Raw genomic sequence first — 20,136 nt, 5'->3', positions numbered from 1 at the left:
TTCAAATTTGTTTATTTTTGCTTTGTTACTGTGCCTTTGAGGTGTTATTCATAAAATCTTTTCCCAGACCAGTGTCCTGAAGTCTTTCCCCTATGTTGCCTTGCAGTAGTTTCATAGATTCAGGTTTTTCATTTAGATTGTTAATCCATTTTGAGTTGCTTTTTTTATAAAGTTAGAGGGTGGGGGACTAGTTTCATCCTTCTACATATTGTTATCTAGTTTTCCCAGCACTATTTATTGAAGAGATTGTCTTTTCCCCAATGAGGGTCCTTGATGCCTTTGTGAAAAATCAGGTGGCTGTAGAAGCATAGGTTCTTTAATTCTGGGTTCTGTATTCTGTTCCATTGGTCTATGTGTCTGTTTTTATGCCAGAACCATGCTGTTTTGGTTACTACAGTTTTGTAGTATATTTTGAAGTTGTAGCATGATGGCTGCAGCTTTGTTTTTTTTGTTTGTTTGTTTGTTGTTTTTTTTTTTTTTTGAGACAGAGTCTCACTCTGTTGCCTAGGCTGGAGTGCAGTGGTGCGATCTTGGCTCATTGCAACCTCCGCCTCCTGGGTTCAAGCAATTCTCCTGCCTCAGCCTCCTGAGTAGCTGGGACTACAAGGTGTATGCCACCACACCTGGCTAATTTTTTGTATTTTTAGTAGAAGCGGGGTTTCACCTTGTTAGCCAGGATGGTCTTGATCTCCTGACCTTGTGATCCACCCGCCTTGGCCTCCCAAAGTGCTGGGATTACAGACATGAGCCACCATGCCTGGCCTGCAGCTTTGTTCTTTTTGCTCAGGATTGCTTTATCTGTTTTGAGTCTTTTAGGATTTCTTTTGCTATTTCTGTGAAGAATGTAATTGGTATTTTGATAGGGATTGCATTGAATCTGTAGGTTTCCTTGGGTAGTATGATTATTTTAAACAATGTTAAACCTTCTGATCCATGAGCATATCTTCCCATTTGTTTGTATCCTCTTCAATTTATTTCATCAGCATTTTATAGTTTTCATTGTAGAGATCCTTTACTTCTTTGGTTAAATTTATTCCTAGGTATTTTATGTTTTTGTAGTTATTGTAAATGGAATTGTCTTGATTCCTTTTTCAGTTTAGTTAATCATCCATGTACAGAAATACTGCTGATTTTTATATGTTGATGTTTGTATTCTGCAAATTTACTGAATTCATTTATTAGTTTTAAGAGTTTTTTGGTAGAGTCTTCAGGTTTTCCTATATAGAAGCTCATGTCATCTGCAAACAGGAACAGTTTGATTTCCTCCTTTCTAATTTGGATGCCCTTTATTTCTTTCTCTTGTCTAATTGCTGTACATAGCACTTCCAGTACTATGTTGAATAACAGTGGTGAGAGTGGGCATCTTTGTCTTCTTCCAGTCCATCTGGTATGATGTTAGCTGTGGGTTTATTATGTATGGCCTTTATTTTGTTAAGGTATTTTCCTTCTATACCTAATTTCATGAGAGTTTTTAATTATGAAGGGATGTTGAATTTTATCAAATGCTCTTTTCTGCACCTGTTGACATGATCGTATGGTTTTTCTCCTTCATTCTGTTGATTATAATGTATCATATTGATTGATTTGCATATGTTGAACCATACTTGCATTCCTGACATAAATCCCACTTGATCAGGTGTATTATCTTTTTTATGTATTTTGGATTTGGCTTGCTAGTATTTTGTTGAGGAATTTTACATCTATGTTCATTGGAGGATTTATCCTGTAGTTTCTCTTTCTGTTGTGTTCTTGTCTGGTTTTGCTATCACAGTTATGTGGGATATCACAGTTATGATGTGCTATCACAGTTTTTTTTTTTTTTGGAGGAGGAGTCTCACTCTGCCACCCAGGCTGGAGTGCAGTGGCACATCTCAGTTCACTGCAACCTACCTTCCCCTCCCGGGTTCAGGCAATTCTCCTGCCTCAGCCTCCCAAGTAGCTGGGATTACAGGTGCAGGCCATCATGCCTGGCTAGTGTGTGTATTTTTAATAGAGAGGGGAATTCACTACATTGGCCATGCTGGTCTCAAACTCCTGGCCTTAAGTTATCCACCCACCTCAACCTCCCAAAGTGCTGGGACTACAGGTGTGAGCCACCACACCCAGCTGGAATCACTTTTTTTTTTTTGTAAACAGTTTGAGAAGAATTACTTTTAATTCTTCTTTAAAGGTTCGTTACAGTTCAATGGTGAAGTCATCTGGTTCTAGATTTTTCTGTCAGGAGACTGTTTTATTACTGCTTTACTTTTATTACTTGTTATTGGTCTGTTTAGGTTTTCCATTTCTTCTTGGTTCCGTCTTGGTAGGTTGTATATATCCAAGACCTCATCTATTTCCTCTAGGTTTTCAAATTTATTGGCATGTAGTTGTTCATGAGCCTTTGTATTTCTGTGGTATCTGTTGTGATGTCTCATTTTTCATTTCTGATTTTTTTCTTATTTGGGTTTTCTTTTTTCTTAGTTTAGCTACTGATTTGTCAATTTCGTTTATCTTTTCAAATAACCAATTTTCATTTCATTGGTCTTTTGTATTTTTTCTCTCAATTTTATTTATTTCTGCTCTGATCTTTATTTCTTCTACTAATTTTGAGTTTGATTTTTTTCTTATTTTTTAGTTCCTTGAGATGCATCATTAAATTGTTTATTTGAAATCTTTCTAGTTTTTTGTGTAGACATTTGTTACTATAAACTTGCCCCTTAATACTGCTTTTGCTGTGTCCCATAGGTTTTAGTATGTTGTGTTTCTATTTTCATTTGTCTCATGGGACTTTCTGATTTCCTTATTTTCTTTTTTAATCCATTGGTCGTTCAGCAGGGTGGTGTTTAATTTCCATGTATTTGTATAGTTTTGAATGTTTCTCTTATTGATTTGAAGTTTTATCCATTGTGGTAAAATAAGTTACTTGATATTTCACTTTTTTTAAAAATCTGAGACTTGTTTTATGTCCTAATATGTTGTCAGTTTTGGAGAATGTTCCATGTGCTGATGAAAAAAATCAGTTGTTGGGTGAAACGTTCTGAAAATTATGTCCGTTTAGCCTATGGTGCAGTTTAAATCCAGTGTGTCTTTGTTGGTTTTCTGGCTAGATGACCTGTTTAATGCTGAGAGTGGGTGTTGATGTCCCCAACTATTATTGTATTGAAGTCTGTCTCTCCCTTAAATCTAATAATATTTGCTTTATATATCTGGGTGCTCTGGTGCTGGGTGCATATATATATATATATTTGACTGTTATATTCTCTTGCTGAATGGATCCATTGAGGATTATATAATGTTTCCTTTTTCTCTTTGTACAGCTTGTTTTATATATCTAGGTGCTTTGGTGCTGGGTGCATATATATATTTACAACTGTTATATTCTCTTGCTGAATGGATCCATTGATGATTATATAATGTCTTTCTTTTTCTCTTTGTACCACTTTTGACTTGAAATCTGTTTTGTCTAATATAGATATTCCTGCTTGTTTTTGTTTTTTGTTTGTGGAATGTCTTTTTCCATCCCTTCACTTTCAGTCTATGTGAGTCTTTATGGATAAAGGGAGTTTCTTATAGGCAGTATATAGTTGGTTCTTGTTTTTATTTTATTTTATTTTTGAGATGGAGTCTCGCTCTGTCCCTCAGGCTGGAGTACAGTGGCACAATCTCAGCTCACTGCAAGCTCTGCCTCCTGGGCTCATACCATTCTCCTGCCTCAGCTCCTGAGTAGCTAGGACTACAGGCACCCGCCACCATGCCCCACTATTTTTGTGTGTTTTTAGTAGAGACGGGGTTTCACCATGTTAGCCAGGATGGTCTCAATCTCCTGACCTCATGATCTGCCCACCTCAGCCTCCCAAAGTGCTGGGATTACAGGCGTGAGCCACCACACCTGGCCTCTTGTTTTTATTTTTTATCCTTTCGGCCAATCTATATCTTTTAAATGGAGTATTTAATCCATTGGCATGCAAGGTTATTATTGATGAGGACCTCCTTCTGTTTTTATGTTTGTTTTCTGGTAGTTTTGTATATCCTTTGTTTCTCTTTTATTTATTTTTGCAATTGGTTGGTTTTCTGTAACGAAATGGTTTGAATTCTTTCTCTTTCTCCTTTGTATATCAGTTCTACCAGTGAGTTGAATAGTTTCATGTTTTTATGAGTGTAGTAATTGTCTTTTCCCTTCCATATGTAAGATTCCCTTGAGCATTTCTTATATAGCCAGTCTAGTGGTGATGAATTCCCTTAGTTCTTGCTTGGCTGAAAGCAAAGATTTTATTTCTCCTTTATTCCTGAAGGATATCTTTGCTGGGTATAATACTCTTTGCTGATAGTTTTTTTCTTTCAGTACTTTGATTATATCCTATTTTCTCCTGGCCTGTAAGGTTTCTGCTGAGAAATCCACTCAAACTAATGGGAATTCCCACATATGTGACTTAATTCTTTTCTCTTGCAGTTTTAGAATTCTTTGTCTTTGACTTTTGATAATTTGACTGTAATGTGCATTGAAGAGGACTTGTTTAGGTTGAATCTATGTGGGATTATTTGAACTTTCTGGAATTGGATGTCTGTCTCTCTCCCAAAACTTGTAAAGTCTTCAGCTGTTATTTCATTAAATATTTTTTCTGCATATTTAATGAAATACTAGCTTTTTTCCCCTTCTTTTCTTCTTCTGGAATGCCCATAATGCAAATATTTTTTCACTTAATGATGTCTCATATATCTTGGAGGCCTTTTTTTGGGTGTGTAGTGGGGGGCTGCCTGTGTTACTTCAAAAGACCTGTCTTCACATTCAGAAATTCCTTCTTCTGGCTGATCTAGTCTGTTTACTGATGCTCTCAATTGCATTTTTTTTTTTTTTTAATTTTTGAGACAGAGTCTCACTCTGTCACTCAGGCTGGAGTGCAGTGATGTGATTTTGGCTTACTGCAACCTCCATCTCCTGGGTTCAAGCAGTATTCCTGCCTCAGCCTTCCAAGTAGCTGGGATTACAGGCACCCACCAGTATGCCAAGCTAATTTTTGTATTTTTTAGTAGAGACAGGGGCTCACCACATTGGCCAGACTGGTCTTGAACTTTTGACCTCAAGTGATCTACCAGTCTTGGCCTCCCAAAAGTGCTGGGATTATAGGAGTCAGCCATTGTGCCCAGCCTCAATTGTATTTTTTATTTCATTAATTGAATCCTTCAGCTTCAGGATTTCGGTTTGATTCTTTTTTATGATATCTATTTCTTTATTGAATTTCTTATCTAAATAGTCAATTTTTAAAATTTCATTGTGTTGTCTATCTATATTCTCTTTTTTTTGAGACAGAGTCTTGCTCTGTCACCCAGGCTGGAATGCAGTGGTGTGATCTCAGCTCATTGCAAGCTCCACCTCCCGGGTTCACACCATTCTGCTGCCTCTGCCTCCCGAGTAGCTGGGACTACAAGCGCCCACCACCACGCCCAGCTAATTTTTTGTATTTTTAATAGAGACGGGGTTTCACCGTGTTAGCCAGGATGGTCTCGATCTCCTGACCTCGTGATCTGCCTGCCTCAGCCTCCCAAAGTACTGGGATTACAGGCGTGAGCCACCACGCCCAGCCCCTGTCTATCTATATTCTCTTATATCTCACTGAGTTTCCTTAAGTGTACTATTTTGAATTCTTTTTCCGGTATTTCATATAGTTCCTTATGATTGGAATCTTACTGGAGAATTACTGTGTTCTTCTGAAGGTGTCCTGTTTGCCTGCTTTTTCTGCCTATGTTTTTGTTGTTGTTGTTTGTTGGTTTTTGTTTGTTTGTTTTTGCTTACATTAATTTCTATGCATTTAGTGGAACAATTGCCCCCTCCAATTTTCTGAAGTAGGCTTTATATGGAAAGACTTATACATATAGATGGGTCTTGGGGTGTCAGTTTGGTGGGGTGCCTTGGTTTTGGGTCTAGATTATCATGTAGTATAGTCTCCATGTAGTTTCTTCAGCTGTAATCTGCACTACTGACATTCATGAGTGTCTCAGGAATCTAAGATGAGAGAGTTTGGCAGTGGTGGTGTGGCTTTGCTGAGAGTGAAGCTTTTTCTCAGATCAAGGTGCGAGTATGCACAGTGAGTCAGCCAACGTGAAGTCTTGCTGGTGTTGGGGCCTTGGAGTTGTTACTCTGGCTGGTGGCACAGGCACCTGGTTGCTCAGCCAGTCTGAGGTTATGCCTGCCAGGGGTGGCTTACAAGGCTATTTCTTAGACCTAAGACATGGGTGCACAGCTGTTCAGCTGGCCTGAGGGCATGTCTGTCAGGGGTATCCCGGGTGGCTGTTTCTCAGGCCTGGGATGCAGATGCATGGCTTCTAAGCTGTCCTGGGTGTGTGTCTTTTCAAGTTTGCTCCTGGAGTTGTTTCTCTGGCCTAGGACATGGGTGGCTTCTTGGGTGGCCTGGGTGCATGTCTGGTAGATGTGGCCAGGACTTGGGTACACAGCCACTCAGTCTGGGAGTGTGTCTGCCAGGTGCAGCCCCCAGGGCTGTTTCTCAGGCCTAGGAAGTGGACATACAGCTACTCAGTCAGCCTGGGGGCATGCTAGCCAGGGGCAGCCTGCAGGGCTGCTTCTTAGGCCCAAGACTTACATGTTGGCAGCTTGGAGGCCTAGGGGCAGGTGAGCTAGGAGTAGCTCATGAATCTGTTTCTCAGGCTCTGATTGCAGGCATGGGGCCTTTGGGCAGGCCAGAGGTGTCTCAGCAGGAGAGGTGGGTGCTGCAGGGCTATTTCTCAGGTCCTAGGCTTGTAGCTGCTCTAGCTGTTTGGGGGACAGCCCAAAGGGTTGCTTGTCAGCTACTTGGTAGCCCCGAGTCCTTTCATGCTTAGCTTAGGGGAGAGTGTGCAGCAGTTTAGCTGGCTCAGCAGCGGGTTCACCCTGGGTAGGACTGCTAGACTATTCCTCCAGCTGGAAGTGCAGGCAGTGGGAATTGGTTTCCCTGCTGTGTAGGACCAGATTTGCAACCCATCCTGGACCCAGGCTCTGCACAGCTGGGGTTATGGCATCAGCCATCTGTGGGCTGGGTGGAATGAAGATGAAACCCCAGTGCTGGAGGGGAGCAATGGCTACTGGTCCCAGAGTAGGATGCATTCCAGAGGTGGCTCTAATTTCAAGATGGCACTGTGCTGCAGCAGTGTGGCTCACAGGATAGGTGGGGGTTGGGGAGTGCACACCTTGTGTTCATAATCCAGAGCAGTGTAGTTGCATAAATTCCCAGCAGCTCTCCAAACTGGACTTGGGGCTGGGGATGACTGTGGGATTCACCTGTAGTAAGGACTGTGGGCATTTGCAGTGGCAATAGGAGCTGATGAGATTCTTCTGCTTACCATTTCCCTGAAAGGGAAAGTCTCTCCTGTCTCCAAATCAATCTGATCCAGGCATGGCAGACAGTGCCACAGAGGATAGATGACTCTCCGTTGCTTCCAATCACTGTAGGTACCTTCTGGGCTTCCAATCACTATAGGTACCTCCCCACTCCCCTACTGCACTCCAGCACTCTCTGGGCAACACTTCGGTGAAATCTTAGCTCTTTATTCATTGCCTTGGTCCTTGCTTTTGTGTGTGTGTGTGTGTGTGTGTGTGTGTGTGTGTGTGTGTGTGTGTGTGTGTGTGTGTGTGTGTGTGGAGTATGGGTGCCAGGTGTCTCTAGTGAGCTGTCTTGTTGACATCACCTCATTGTGGTTTTAATATGCATTTCCCTAATAGCTATTCCTTTAGTTATTTAATTTTAGCAACATTTGAAAGTTGTTCTTGATTTTTTTCTTACCCTGCTCAGCTATACTGTGGGTATACCTCCTAAGTATGTCTTTAATTATCTTTCTCTTTGTCCTAATTCCTATGCTTTATTTCTTCACTATTATTAAAACAGCCTCCAAACTGCTTTCTCTGATACCATTTCCTCAGCAGATTCCAATTTGTTTTCCACACTGCCATCAGAATGAATTTTCTAAAATGTTGATGTAATCATGTCACTCCCTTGCTAAAAAGCTTTCAAAGCTTCCCATTGCCTTTAAGATAAAGTCTACGATCTGGATCCAGCATGTTTTATACTATCTATTCTTGCCATTCTTTTCCCCACCATCTCGCCCTCCTACAAACATACACACTGCACACTCACCACTGCACATTTCTTGGCTTGTGATCCACCTGCAATTATTTGAATACATTAGATCTTCCTTCTTTTATGCCTTTAGACATGCTGTTACTGCTGTCTGAAATGCTCGTTCATCTCTGTTTACAAACTCTTATTCATTCTACCTCTTGGAATCTTTTTCTGATTCTCCATAACAGTTAAGCATTGTGTGTGTGTGTGTGTGTGTGTGTGTGTAAAAATAGTGATATACATATGTGTCTGTGAAAATATTAGGTTTAATCACATGAAACTGTCATTTGTATAAGTCAAAATATGCTTTATATGAATCAGCCTAAAACATTTTTGTGCTTGTTTTTGTGTCTGGCATTCCTCATCCAGCAAGAGACTGTCCTCTTTTTTTAAAAAGGATAGCAGGCCACTTAGTACACGTTTATTGTACGTGGATGGAAAAATAGTTTTTAAAGATCAAGGCTTTCATTTAGAGCAGGGGTCCCCAACACCCGAGCCACAGACCAGTACCAGACTAATAGGCCACACAGCAGGTGAGCAGCAGGCAAGCAAGCATCATGGCCTGTGCTCCGCCTCCTATCAAATCAGCGGTGGCATTAGATTCTCATAGAGCATGGACCCTATTGTGAACTGCACATGTGAGGGATCTAGATTGCGTGCTCTTTATGGGAATCTAATGCCAGATGACCTGAGGTAGAATAATTTCAACCTGAAACCATCCGCCACCCCAGTCCATGGAAAAATTGTCTTCCATGAAACCGGTCCCTGGTGCCGAAAAGATTGGGGACCACTGACTTAGAGTGAAAAGTTAGCTTGAAAATCTGTAGGTTTTCTACTTTGGAATCACATGGTCCTAAAGGTTGCTTATTTGCATGGTGCAAAAAATAACACAAAATCATCACGATATGTCTCTTAATAAATACATCTCAAATGTCATGAAGTCACAGATTATCTCCCATATACAGTTTAGTAGTCATTTTCATAATAGTAGACAGCATCATGGCTTCAAGGTTCAAATAAAGTAATAAAAGATACTGATTTTGTTTCATGAAAATATTTTGAAATTCAAACACCATATGCTAAAATGTTTTAGTGTGTGTGTATGTGTACAAGCACACCTCTGAGATATTGTAGGTTTTGGTTTCAGACTGCTGCAATAAAGCAAATATCACAATAAAGTGAGTCACACAAATTTTTTGGTTTCCCAATGCATATAAAAGGTATGTTTATACTATAGCCTATTAGGTATGCAATAGCATTATGTCTAAAAAATAATGTATATCCCTTAATTTAAAAATACTTTATTGTTAAAAAACGCTGACAAACATCTGAGCCCTCAGCGAGTTGTAATGTTTTTGCTGGGGGAGGGTCTTGCCTCAACAGTGGACTTAAGGTATTTAGTAAACCATGCTGTAAACAGATGTGCTGTCATCAAGGCTTTGTTGTTTTGTTTATACAGCACAGGCAGAGTAGATTTAGCATAATTCTTAAGGGCCCTAGGATTTTCAGAATGATGGATGAGTGTTGACTTCAGCTTAAAGTCACAAGCTATATTAGCCTATAACAAGAAGTCAACCTGTCCTTCGAAGCTTAGAAGCCAGACATTGACTTCTCTTTAGCTATAAAAGTTCAAGATGGTATCTTCTACTAGAAGGTTGTTCTACAGTGAAAATCTGTTTAGTGTAACCATCTTCAATGATCTTAGATAGATTTTCTGGATAATTTGCTGCAGCTTCTACATTAGCGCTTGTTGCTTTACCTTGCACTTTTATGTTATGGAGATGGTTTCTTTCCTTAAACCTCATGAACCAACCTCTGCTAGCTTCAAACTTTTCTTCTGCTGCTTCTTTACCTCTCTCGGCCTTCATAGAATTTATAAGAATTAGGGCCTTGCTCTGGATTAGGCTTTGGCTTACAGCAAGCTTGTCCAACCCTGGCGCGTGGGCCGCATGCAGCCCAGAATGGCTTTGAATGCCACACAACACAAATTCATAAACTTCTTAAAACATTATAAGATTTTTTTGCGATTTTTTTTTCTCATCAGCTATTGTTAGTGTTAGTGTATGTTATGTGTGGCCCGAGACAATTATTTTTCCACTGTGGCCCAGGGAAGTCAAAAGATTGGACATCCCTGGCTTAGAGGAAGTGGTGGCTAGTTTGACCTTCTATCCAGATCACTAAAACTTTCTCCATAACAGCAATAAGGTTGTTTCATTTTATCATTTGTGTGTTCACTGAATAGCACTTTTAATTTCCTTTAACAGTGCAAGAGGCCTATCTTACCTTTCTGCATACCTTCCTCACTAAACTTAATCATTTCTAGCTTTTGCTTTAAAGTGAGAAAGATGCAGCTCTCCCTTTTACTTGAACACTTAGGGGCCATTGTAGGGTTATCAATTGGGCTAATTTCAATATTGTTGTGTCTCACGGAATAGAGAGGCCAGAGGAGATAGGGGAACGGTCGGTCAATGGAGCATTCACAATATGCAGATTTATCGATTAAGTTCTCTATCTTACACAGTCATGGTTCATGGTGCCCCAAAACAATTACAATAGTAACATCGAAGATCACTGATCACAGATCACCATAACCGATAGAATAATAATGAAAAAGTTCGAAATATTGCAAGGATTACCAAAATGTGACACAGAAACGTGAAGTGAGCACATGCTGTTGGAAAAATGGCACCAACAGACACAGGGTTGCCACAAGCCTTTAGTAAAAACAATATCTGCAAAGTGAAATAAAATGCATAAAATGAGATATGTCTGTATAATGGTTATAGCTATGTAAAAATTGCCTTTGAATGTGGGAGATATGTAATAATGGGTGGCTGGCAAGATGGCCGAATAGGAACAGCTCTGGTCTGCAGCTCCCAATGAGATCAACACAGAAGGCGGGTGATTTCTGCATTTCTGGCTGAGGAACCTGGCTCATCTCATTGGGATTGGTTAGACAGTGGGTGCAGCCCACAGAGGGCAAGCCAAAGCAGGGTGGGGTGTTGCCTCACCAGGGAAGTGCAAGGGGTTGGGGAACTACCCCCCAGTCAAGGGAAGCCATGAGGGACGGTGCACTCCAGCCCAGATACTATGCTATTTCCATGGTCTTCACAACCCACAGATGAGGAAATTCCCTCACGTGCCTACGCCATCAGGGCCCTGAGTTTCAAGCACAGAACTGAGTAGCTGTTTGGGCAGACACCAAACTGGGTGGCTGTTTGGGCAGACACCGAGCTAGCTGCAGGAGCTTTTTTTCATACCCCAGTGGTGCCTGGAACACCAGCGAGACAGAACCATTCACCCCCCTGGAAAGGGGGCTGAAGCCAGGGAGCCAAGTGGTCTAGCTCAGCAGATCCCACCCCCACGGAGCCCAGCAAGCTAAAATCCACTGGCTTGAAATTCTCGCTGCCAGCACAGCAGTCTGAAGTTGACCTGGGATGCTTGAGCTTGGTGGAGGGAGGGACGCTTGCCATTACTGAGACTTGAGTAGGTGTTTTTCCCCTCACAGTGTAAACAAAGCCACCTGGAAGTTCGAACTAGGTGGAGCCCACCGCAGCTCAGCAAAGCCACTATAGACAGACTGCCTCTCTAGATTTCTTCTCTCTGGGCAGGGGAATCTCTTAAAAAAAAGGCAGCAGCCCCAGTCAGGGGGTTATAGATAAAACCCCCCTCTCCCTGGAACAGAGGACCTGGGGGAAGGGGTGGCTGTGGGCACAGCTTCGGCACACTTAAACATCCCTGCCTGCCAGCTCTGAAGAGAGCAGTGGATCTCTAAGCACAGCATCCGAGCTCTGCTAAGGGAGGACTGCCTCCTCAAGTGAGTCCCTAACCCCTGTGTCTCCTGACTGAGAGACACCTCCCAGTAGGGGTCGAGAGACACCTCATACAGGAGAGCTCCAGCTGGCATCTGGCGGGTGCCCCTCTGGGACAAAGCTTCCAGAGGAAGAAACAGGCAGCAATCTTTACTGCTCTGCAGCCTCCACTGGTGATACCCAGGCAAACAGGGTCTGGAGTGAACCTCCAGCAAACTCCAGCAGACCTGCAGCACAGAGGCTTGACTGTTAGACCGAAAACTAACAAACAGAAAGGAATCGCATCAACATCAACAAAAAGGATGTCCACTTAGAAACCCCATCCGAAGGTCACAACATCAAAGGCCAAAGGTAGATAAATCCACGAAGATGATGAAAAACCAGTGCAAAAAGGCTGAAAATTCCAAAACCCAGAACGCCTCTTCTACTCCAAAGGATCACACTCCTCGCCAGCAAGGGAACAAAACTGGATGGAGAATGAGTTTGACAAATCGACAGAAGTAGGCTTCAGAAGGTGGGTAATAACAAACTCCTCCAAGCTAAAGGAGGATATTCTAACCCAATGCAAGGAAGCTAAGAACCATGAAAAAAAGTTAGAGGAATTCCTAACTAGAATAAACAGTGTAGAGAAGAACATAAGTGACCTGATGGAGCTGAAAAACATAGCACGAGAACTTCAACAAGCATACACAAGTATCAATAGCCAAATCGATCAAGTGGAAGAAAGGATATCAGAGATTGAAGATCAACTTAACGAAATAAAGTGTGAAGACAAGATTAGAGAAAAAAGATTGAAAAGAAACAAACGAGCCTCCAAGAAATATGGGACTATGTGAAAAGACCAAACATACATTCGATTGGTGTACCTAAAAGTGAAAGGGAGAATGAAACCAGGTTGGAAAACACTCTTCAGGATATTATCCAGTAGAACTTCCCCAACCTAGCAAGACAGGCCAACATTCAAATTCAGGAAATACCGAGAACACCACAAAGATACTACTCCAGAAGAGCAACCCCAAGACACATAATTGTCAGATTCACCAAGGTTGAAATGAAGGAAAAAATGTTAAGGGCAGCCAGAAAGGTCGGGTTACCAACAAAGGAAAGCTCATCAGATTAGCAGCAGATCTCTCTGCAGAAACACTACACACCAGAAGAGAGTGGGGGGCCAATATTCAACATTCTTAAAAGAATTTTCAATCCAGAATTTCATATCCAGCAAAACTAAGCTTCATAAGTGAAGGAGAAATAAAATCCTTTACAGACAAGCAAATGCTGAGAGATTTTGTCACCACCAGGCCTGCTTTACAAGAGCCCCTGAAGGAAGCACTAAACATGGAAAGGAAAAGCTGATACAGCCACTGCAAAAACATACCAAATTGTAAAGACCATCGACACTATGAAGAAACTGCATCAACTAAGGGGCAAAACAACTAGCTAGCATCATAATGACAGGATCAAATTCACACATAACAATATTAATCTTAAATGTAAACAGGCTAAATGCCCCAATTAAAAGACACAGACTGGCAAACTGGATAAAGATTCAAGACCCATTGGCGTGCTGTGTTTAGGAGACCCATCTTACATGCAAAGAAACACATGCTCAAAATAAAGGGCTGGAGGAATATTTACCAAGCAAATGGAAAGGAAAAAAAAAAAAGGCAGGGGTTGCATTCCTAGTCTCTGATAAAAACAGACTTTAAACCAACAAAGATCAAAAGAAACAAAGAAGGGCATTACATAATGGTAAAGGGATCAATGCAGAAAGAAGAGATAACTATCCTAAATATATATGCACTCAATACAGGAGCACCCAGATCCATAAAGCAAGTTCTTAGAGACCTACAAAGAGACATAGACTCCCACACAATAATAGTGGGAAACTTTAACACCCCACTGTTAGTATTAGATCAATGAGAAAGAAAATTAAGGATATTGAGGACTTGAACTCAGCTCTGGACCAAGTGGACCTAATAGACATCTGCAGAACTCTCCACCCGAATCAACAGAATATATATTCTTCTCAGCACCACATTGCAGTTATCCTAAAATTGACCACATAATTGGAAGTAAAATACTCCTCAGCAAATGCAAAATAATGGAAATCATAACAGTCTCTCCGACCACAGTGCAATCAAATTAGAACTCAGGATTAAGAAACTCACTCAAAACTGCACAAGTACATGGAAACTGAACAACCTGCTCTTGAGTGACTGATGGGTAAATAACGAAATTAAGGCAGAAATAAAGAAGTTCTTTGAAACCAATAAGAACAAAGACACAATGTACCAGAATCTCTGGGACACAGCTAAAGCAGTGTTTAGAGGGAAATTTATAGCACTAAATGCCCTCAAGAGAAAGCAGGAAAGATCTAAAATTGACACCCTAACATCACAATTAAAAGAACTAGAGGAGCAAGAGCAAACAAATTCAAAATCTAGCAGAAGACAAGAAATAACTAAGATCAGAGCAGATCTAAAGGAAATAGAGACACGAAAAACACTTCAAAAAATCAATGAATCCAGGAGTTGGTTTTTTTGAAAAGATCAATAAAATAGACTGCTAGACTAATAAAGAAGAAAAGAAAGAATCAAATAGACACAATAAAAAATGATAAAGGGGATATTACCACTGATCCCACAGAAATATAAACTACCATCAGAGAATACTATAAATACCTCTATGCAAATAAACTAGAAAATCTAGAAGAAATGAATAAATTCCTGGACACATACACCTCCCAACACTAAACCAGGAAGAAGTTGAATCCCTGAATAGACCAATAACAAGTTCTGAAATTGAGGCAGTAATTAATAGCCTACCAACCAAAAAAAGTCCAGGACAAGACAGATTCACAGCCAGATTCTACCAGAGGTACCAAGAGGACCTGGTACCATTCCTTTTGAAACTATTCCAAACAATAGAAAAAGAGGGACTCCTCCCTAACTCATTTTATGAGGCCAGCATCATCCGATACCAAAGCCTGGCAGAGATACAACAAGAAAACAAAACTTCAGTCCAATATCCCTGATGAATATCAATGTGAAAATATTCAATAAAATATTGGCAAACCGAATCCAGCAGCATGTCAAAAAGCTTATCCACCACGATCAAGTCAGCTTCATCCCTGAAATGCAAGGATGATTCAACATACAGAAATCAATACCCGTAATCCATCACATAAACAGAACCAATGACAAAAACCACGTGAGTATCTCAATAGATGCAGAAAAGGCTTTTGATAAAAGTCAACACCCCTTTATGCTAAAAACTAAAAACAATAAACTAGGTATTGATGGAATGCATCTCAAAAATAATAAGAGCTATTTATGACAAACCCACAGCCAATATCATACTGAATGGGCAAAAGCTGGAAGCATTCCCTTTGAAAACCAGCACAACACAAGGATGCCCTCTCTCACCATCCTATTCAACATAGTATTGGAAGTTCTGGCCAGGGCAATCAGGCAAGAGAAAGAAATAAAGCATATTCAAATAGGAAGAGAGGAAGTCAAATTGTCTCTGTTTGCAGATGACATGATTGTATATTTAGAAAACCCCATCATCTCAGCTCCAAAACTCCTTAAGCTGATAAGCAACTTCAGCAAAGTCTCAGGATACAAAATCAGTATGCAAAAATCACAAGCATTCCTATACACCAATAACAGACAAACAGAGAGTCAAATCATGAGTGAACTCCCATTCACAATTGCTACTAAGAGAATAAAATACCTAGGAATACAACTCACAAGGGATGTGAAGGACCTCTTCAAGGAGAACTACAAACCACTGCTCAGAGAAATGAGAGGACACAAACAAATGGAAAAACATTCCATGCTCATGGATAGGAAGAATCAATATCGTGAAAATGCCCATACTGCCCAAAGTAATTTAGAGATTCAATGCTATCCCCATCAGGCTACCATTGACTTTCTTCACAGAATTAGAAAAATCTACTTTAAACTTTATGTGGAACCAAAAAAGAGCCTGTGTAGCCAAGACAATCCTAACCAAAAGGAACAAAGCTGGAGGCATCACGCTACCTGACTTCAAACTATACTACAAGACTACAGTAACCAAAACAGCATGGTACTGGTATCAAAACAGACATATAGACCAATGGAACAGAACAGAGGCCTCAGAAATAACTCCACACATCTACAACCATCTGATCTTTGACAAACCTGACAAAAACAAGCAATGGGGAAAGGATTCCCTATTTAATAAATGGTGTTGGGAAAATTGGATAGCCATATGCAGAAAACTGAAACTGGACCCCTTCCTTACACCTCATATAAAAATTAATTCAAGATGGATTAAAGACATACACCTAAAACGTAAAGCCATAAAAACCCTAGAAAGAAACCTAGGCAGTACCATTCAGGACACAGGTATGGGCAAAGACTTCGTGACTAAAACACCAAAAGCAATGGCAACAAAAGCCAAAACTGACAAATGGGATCTAATTAAACCAAAGGGCTTCTGCACAGCAAAAGAAACTCTCGTCAGAGTAAACAGGCAACCTACAGAATGGGAGAAAATTTTTGCAATCTATCCATCTGACAAAGGGCTAATATCCAGAATCTACAAGGAACTTAAACAAATTTACAAGAAAAAAACCAACAACCCCATCAAAAAGTGAGTGAAGGATATGAACAGACACTCTTCAAAATAAGACATTTATGTGGCCAACAAACATATGAAAAAAAGCTCATCATCACTGGTCATTAGAGAAATGCAAATCAAAAAGCACAGTGAGATACCATCTCATGCCAGTCAGAATGGCGATCATTAAAAAGTCAGGAAACAACAGATGCTGGAGAGGATGTGAAGAAATAAGAATGCTTTTACACTATTGGTGGGAGTGTAAATTAGTTCAACCATTGTGGAAGACAGTGTGGTGATTCCCCAAGGATCTAGAACTAGAAATACCATTTGACCCAGCAATCCAATTACTGGGTATATACCCAGAGGATTATAAATCATGCTACTATAAAGACACATGCACACATATGTTTATTGCGGCACTGTTCACAATAGCAAAGACTTGGAACCAACCCAAATTCCCCTCAATGATAGACTGGATAAAGAAAATGTGGCACATATATACCGTGGAATACTATGCAGCCATAAAAAAGGATGAGCTCATGTCCTTTGCAGGGCCATGGATGAAGCTGGAAACCATCATTCTCAGCAAACTAACACAAGAACAGAAAACCAAACACCACATGTTCTCATAGGTGGAAATTGAACAATGAGAATACATGGACACAGGGAGGAGAACATCACATACTAGGGCCTGTCAGGGGGTGGGGGGCTAAGGGAGGGATAACATTAGGAGAAATACCTAATGTAAATGACAGGTTGATGGGTGCAGGAAACCAGCATGGCACTTGTATACCTATGTAACAAACCTGCATATTCTGCACATGTATCCCAGAACTTAAAGTATAATTTAAAAAATGTAATAATGAACTTTTTTTTTTTTTTTTGAGACGGAGTCTCACTCTGTTGCCCAGGCTGGAGTGCAGTGGTGCAATCTCAGCTCACTGCAAGCTCCGCCTCCCGGGTTCACACCATTCTCCTAATGAACAGATGGTTTTTAGAGTATTTGATTTTGAGTTTATTTTAATATTTTCTTAAGACAACAAAACAAACTTATTAGTTTAGGCTTTACATCAGTCAAGTAATAATGTCTGAATTGTCATTTTAGAAAAGATAACCATCTAAATGTTTGGCATACTTTAGATAATTATATGATGAAGAACTCTATGTTCATTTAAACAAAATTACAGTTTTAGTCAATATTTTAAAATTGTTTATGATTTTTAAAACTTAACTTTCCTCACTGTATATTTAACAACTTTGCCATAGCATTCAGGCATTACACTGTCATTGGTATTAGTCAAGTTCAGTGATTTTATTCATTTCAAATTGAACTTGGTGTTACAAGTTTTATTATAGCTATTACCTTCTTTTAGCTTTATAAGTTCTTCAGGTCATTATTTATATAAATTTTATCTGGCTTGTAAGGTAACACAAACCTCATAAAACATAAATTTAAAAAAATGTTTTTTTAATTTGTGAAACACTTATCTATTAGCTCCACATTAAAATTTCTTTTCTCCCAAACTTACACTACGTCTTGAATTATTCAGACAAGCAAAGATAAGTAAGGAGTCTAAGGAATGTGGTTTGGTTTTTACCTTTAAAACTTGGACAGTAATTTGGAAGTGCAGCTTAGTTCAACTCCTTTTCTAAATAAAATTCTGCTCCATTTGCAACTCTGAACACGTAAATTGAAGGGGTGGCTCCCATGGCCAGTGCCTGACCTCTGTGCACACCTTGGTCTGGCGTGACCTCGCCCACACTGCACACTGCAGCCATATAAATCAGATTTTTGACATGTTATAAAATGCAAGTCACAGCTGCTGTTGTCTGCAGTATTCAAAAACTTTTGAAACACTGCATGTCCAACAAAATTTATTTTTTGTGTGAATGTAAGTTTTTATCGAGGGTAAGTCCTGTTTGTTTGGAAAAAAGAAACAGTATGAGTCAGTGCTTTTTAAAAATCAAATAGATTTAATGTTCTCCTTCCTGCCTGTTCTCGCTCGTGTGTGTTTCTCTCGATTGCTTGTTCGCTTTCTCTGCCTCTCTGCTTGTCTAAGAAAGAGCTGTTGGCTTTGAGAGAAGACCTTGGTATTACAACTGTGTTAGTAGATTGAGATTTCTGTTAGAGTCTTTCTGTTTAGGTCAGAAGTGTTCTTTGTAGAACAGAACTGGGAGCTTGTAATCATAATGTAAGTATAAATGCTTCACCTCTTCAAATATATGTTTGAATTCTTTTGTTTCTGTTATAGCAGGAAACTTCATATGTAAGAATGTCTTATTAGCTACATTGCTTTGCCAGATGCCAGACATTTTTGTGTGTGTGTGTGGTTAACATTTTCTTTTTTCTTTTTTAAATTTAATTTTAAGTTCCGGGATAGATGTGCAGGACGTGCAGGTTTGTTACATAGTGTGTTTATAACATGTGTGCCATGGTGGTTTGCTACACCTATCAGCCCTGGACATTTTTTAGAAGAAAGGTTTGCATAGATTGGTAAATGTAATGTGCAATCTATGGTAAACTTAAAAGTGCTTTTATAAAAGTTTTAAAGGTTCAGTTCATTCAGTTTTACTTACTGTCTCATCGTTCATGTAAAATTCCATGTGGTACTCTACTATGTTAACAATGTTTACTAAAAAAAAGTCTTATTAGACTTTTCTGCAGAGAGATATTTAAGATTAAATTACATTATTTAGGCAATGATTTATATTAAGTACGTTATTGATCTTTTAGTTTTGTTCATATTTTTTACTGAAATGCAATAGGTATCTAAAAATGCTGTAACTAAAATTTGTCCCTAGTATATAAATGTCTTTATTATTTTATTTTCAATATTTAAGAATATTGCTATTAGAATATTTGACATTTTATAATGCCCTTAAAAGAAGACTATTTTTCCTGAATTATTATTTTTTAAACCATTTTAGGTACTGTTTTTCAACCCTACTCTCTTGACCAAGAATGAAACTATTTACAAATTAAGATGCCAACAGGTAATTTCTTATATATTTATATGTTTTTGTCAATATGTGTCCATAGCAATAGAACAACAATCAAAAATGTATATTAACACAAGGCTGTATTATTCCCTTCCAACATCATTGGAAGAGATGTGAATATGAAATTAATATTTCAAATATGAAATATTTGGTTTTGAGAGACCTTCCTTTATGACATAAAGCTATTTTATTTTAGATATATGTGTTTTATTGGTTTTATAACCTGATAAATTCTAGCTTGTTCTATATCTGAAATCAGCTCAAATAATAAGGAAATAGAAGTCAGAATAAAAGTAGATTCAGAAATAGTGATTCAGGTTAGATGAGTTTTCTTTATTGATAAAATAAATGCCAAGTGTTGAGATATGTCTGACTATAATCCAATTAAAACAAGGACACTAATCTTAGCTGTGATAAAGTTACATTCCACCTCAGTGGAAAACCATATATGATGACGCCTTTGATGCTGATGTAATGTTAATTTTATTTTTTAGCCAAATTATTCCTGAAAAATTTTATAATCTTGTTGAAAGTTGTTCGATTACGAAGAAGCATGGCATTGTGTAAAAAAGAAAAAAATCTAAAAGCATTCATTTTGGTTGATTTTACTTTCTTTTTCACCAGTT

The 20,136-nt window shown here is 39.3% G+C and overlaps 1 protein-coding gene across 8 annotated transcripts in view; it reads left to right on the top strand.

The window, feature by feature from the left end:
• Nucleotides 1–20,136, top strand: part of NRG4 (neuregulin 4) — a 123,915-nt gene that overhangs the window by 19,618 nt on the left and 84,161 nt on the right. For 4 of the 8 annotated variants that reach the window (XM_055363850.2, XM_055363847.2, XM_055363849.2 and 1 more), the window contains one exon: nucleotides 19,439–19,504. In XM_055363850.2, coding sequence (XP_055219825.1) covers nucleotides 19,495–19,504 — 10 coding nt within the window. In that variant the 5' untranslated portion in view covers nucleotides 19,439–19,494. The other 4 variants (XM_063698750.1, XM_063698748.1, XM_055363851.2 and 1 more) reach the window with 3 other exon arrangements.

This window comes from Gorilla gorilla, chromosome 16, assembly GCF_029281585.2.
Source record: "Gorilla gorilla gorilla isolate KB3781 chromosome 16, NHGRI_mGorGor1-v2.1_pri, whole genome shotgun sequence".
NCBI classification, from domain to species: domain Eukaryota; kingdom Metazoa; phylum Chordata; class Mammalia; order Primates; family Hominidae; genus Gorilla; species Gorilla gorilla.
Note: the sequence above shows the minus strand (reverse complement) of the source record. Positions and strands in the feature narration are given on the sequence as shown.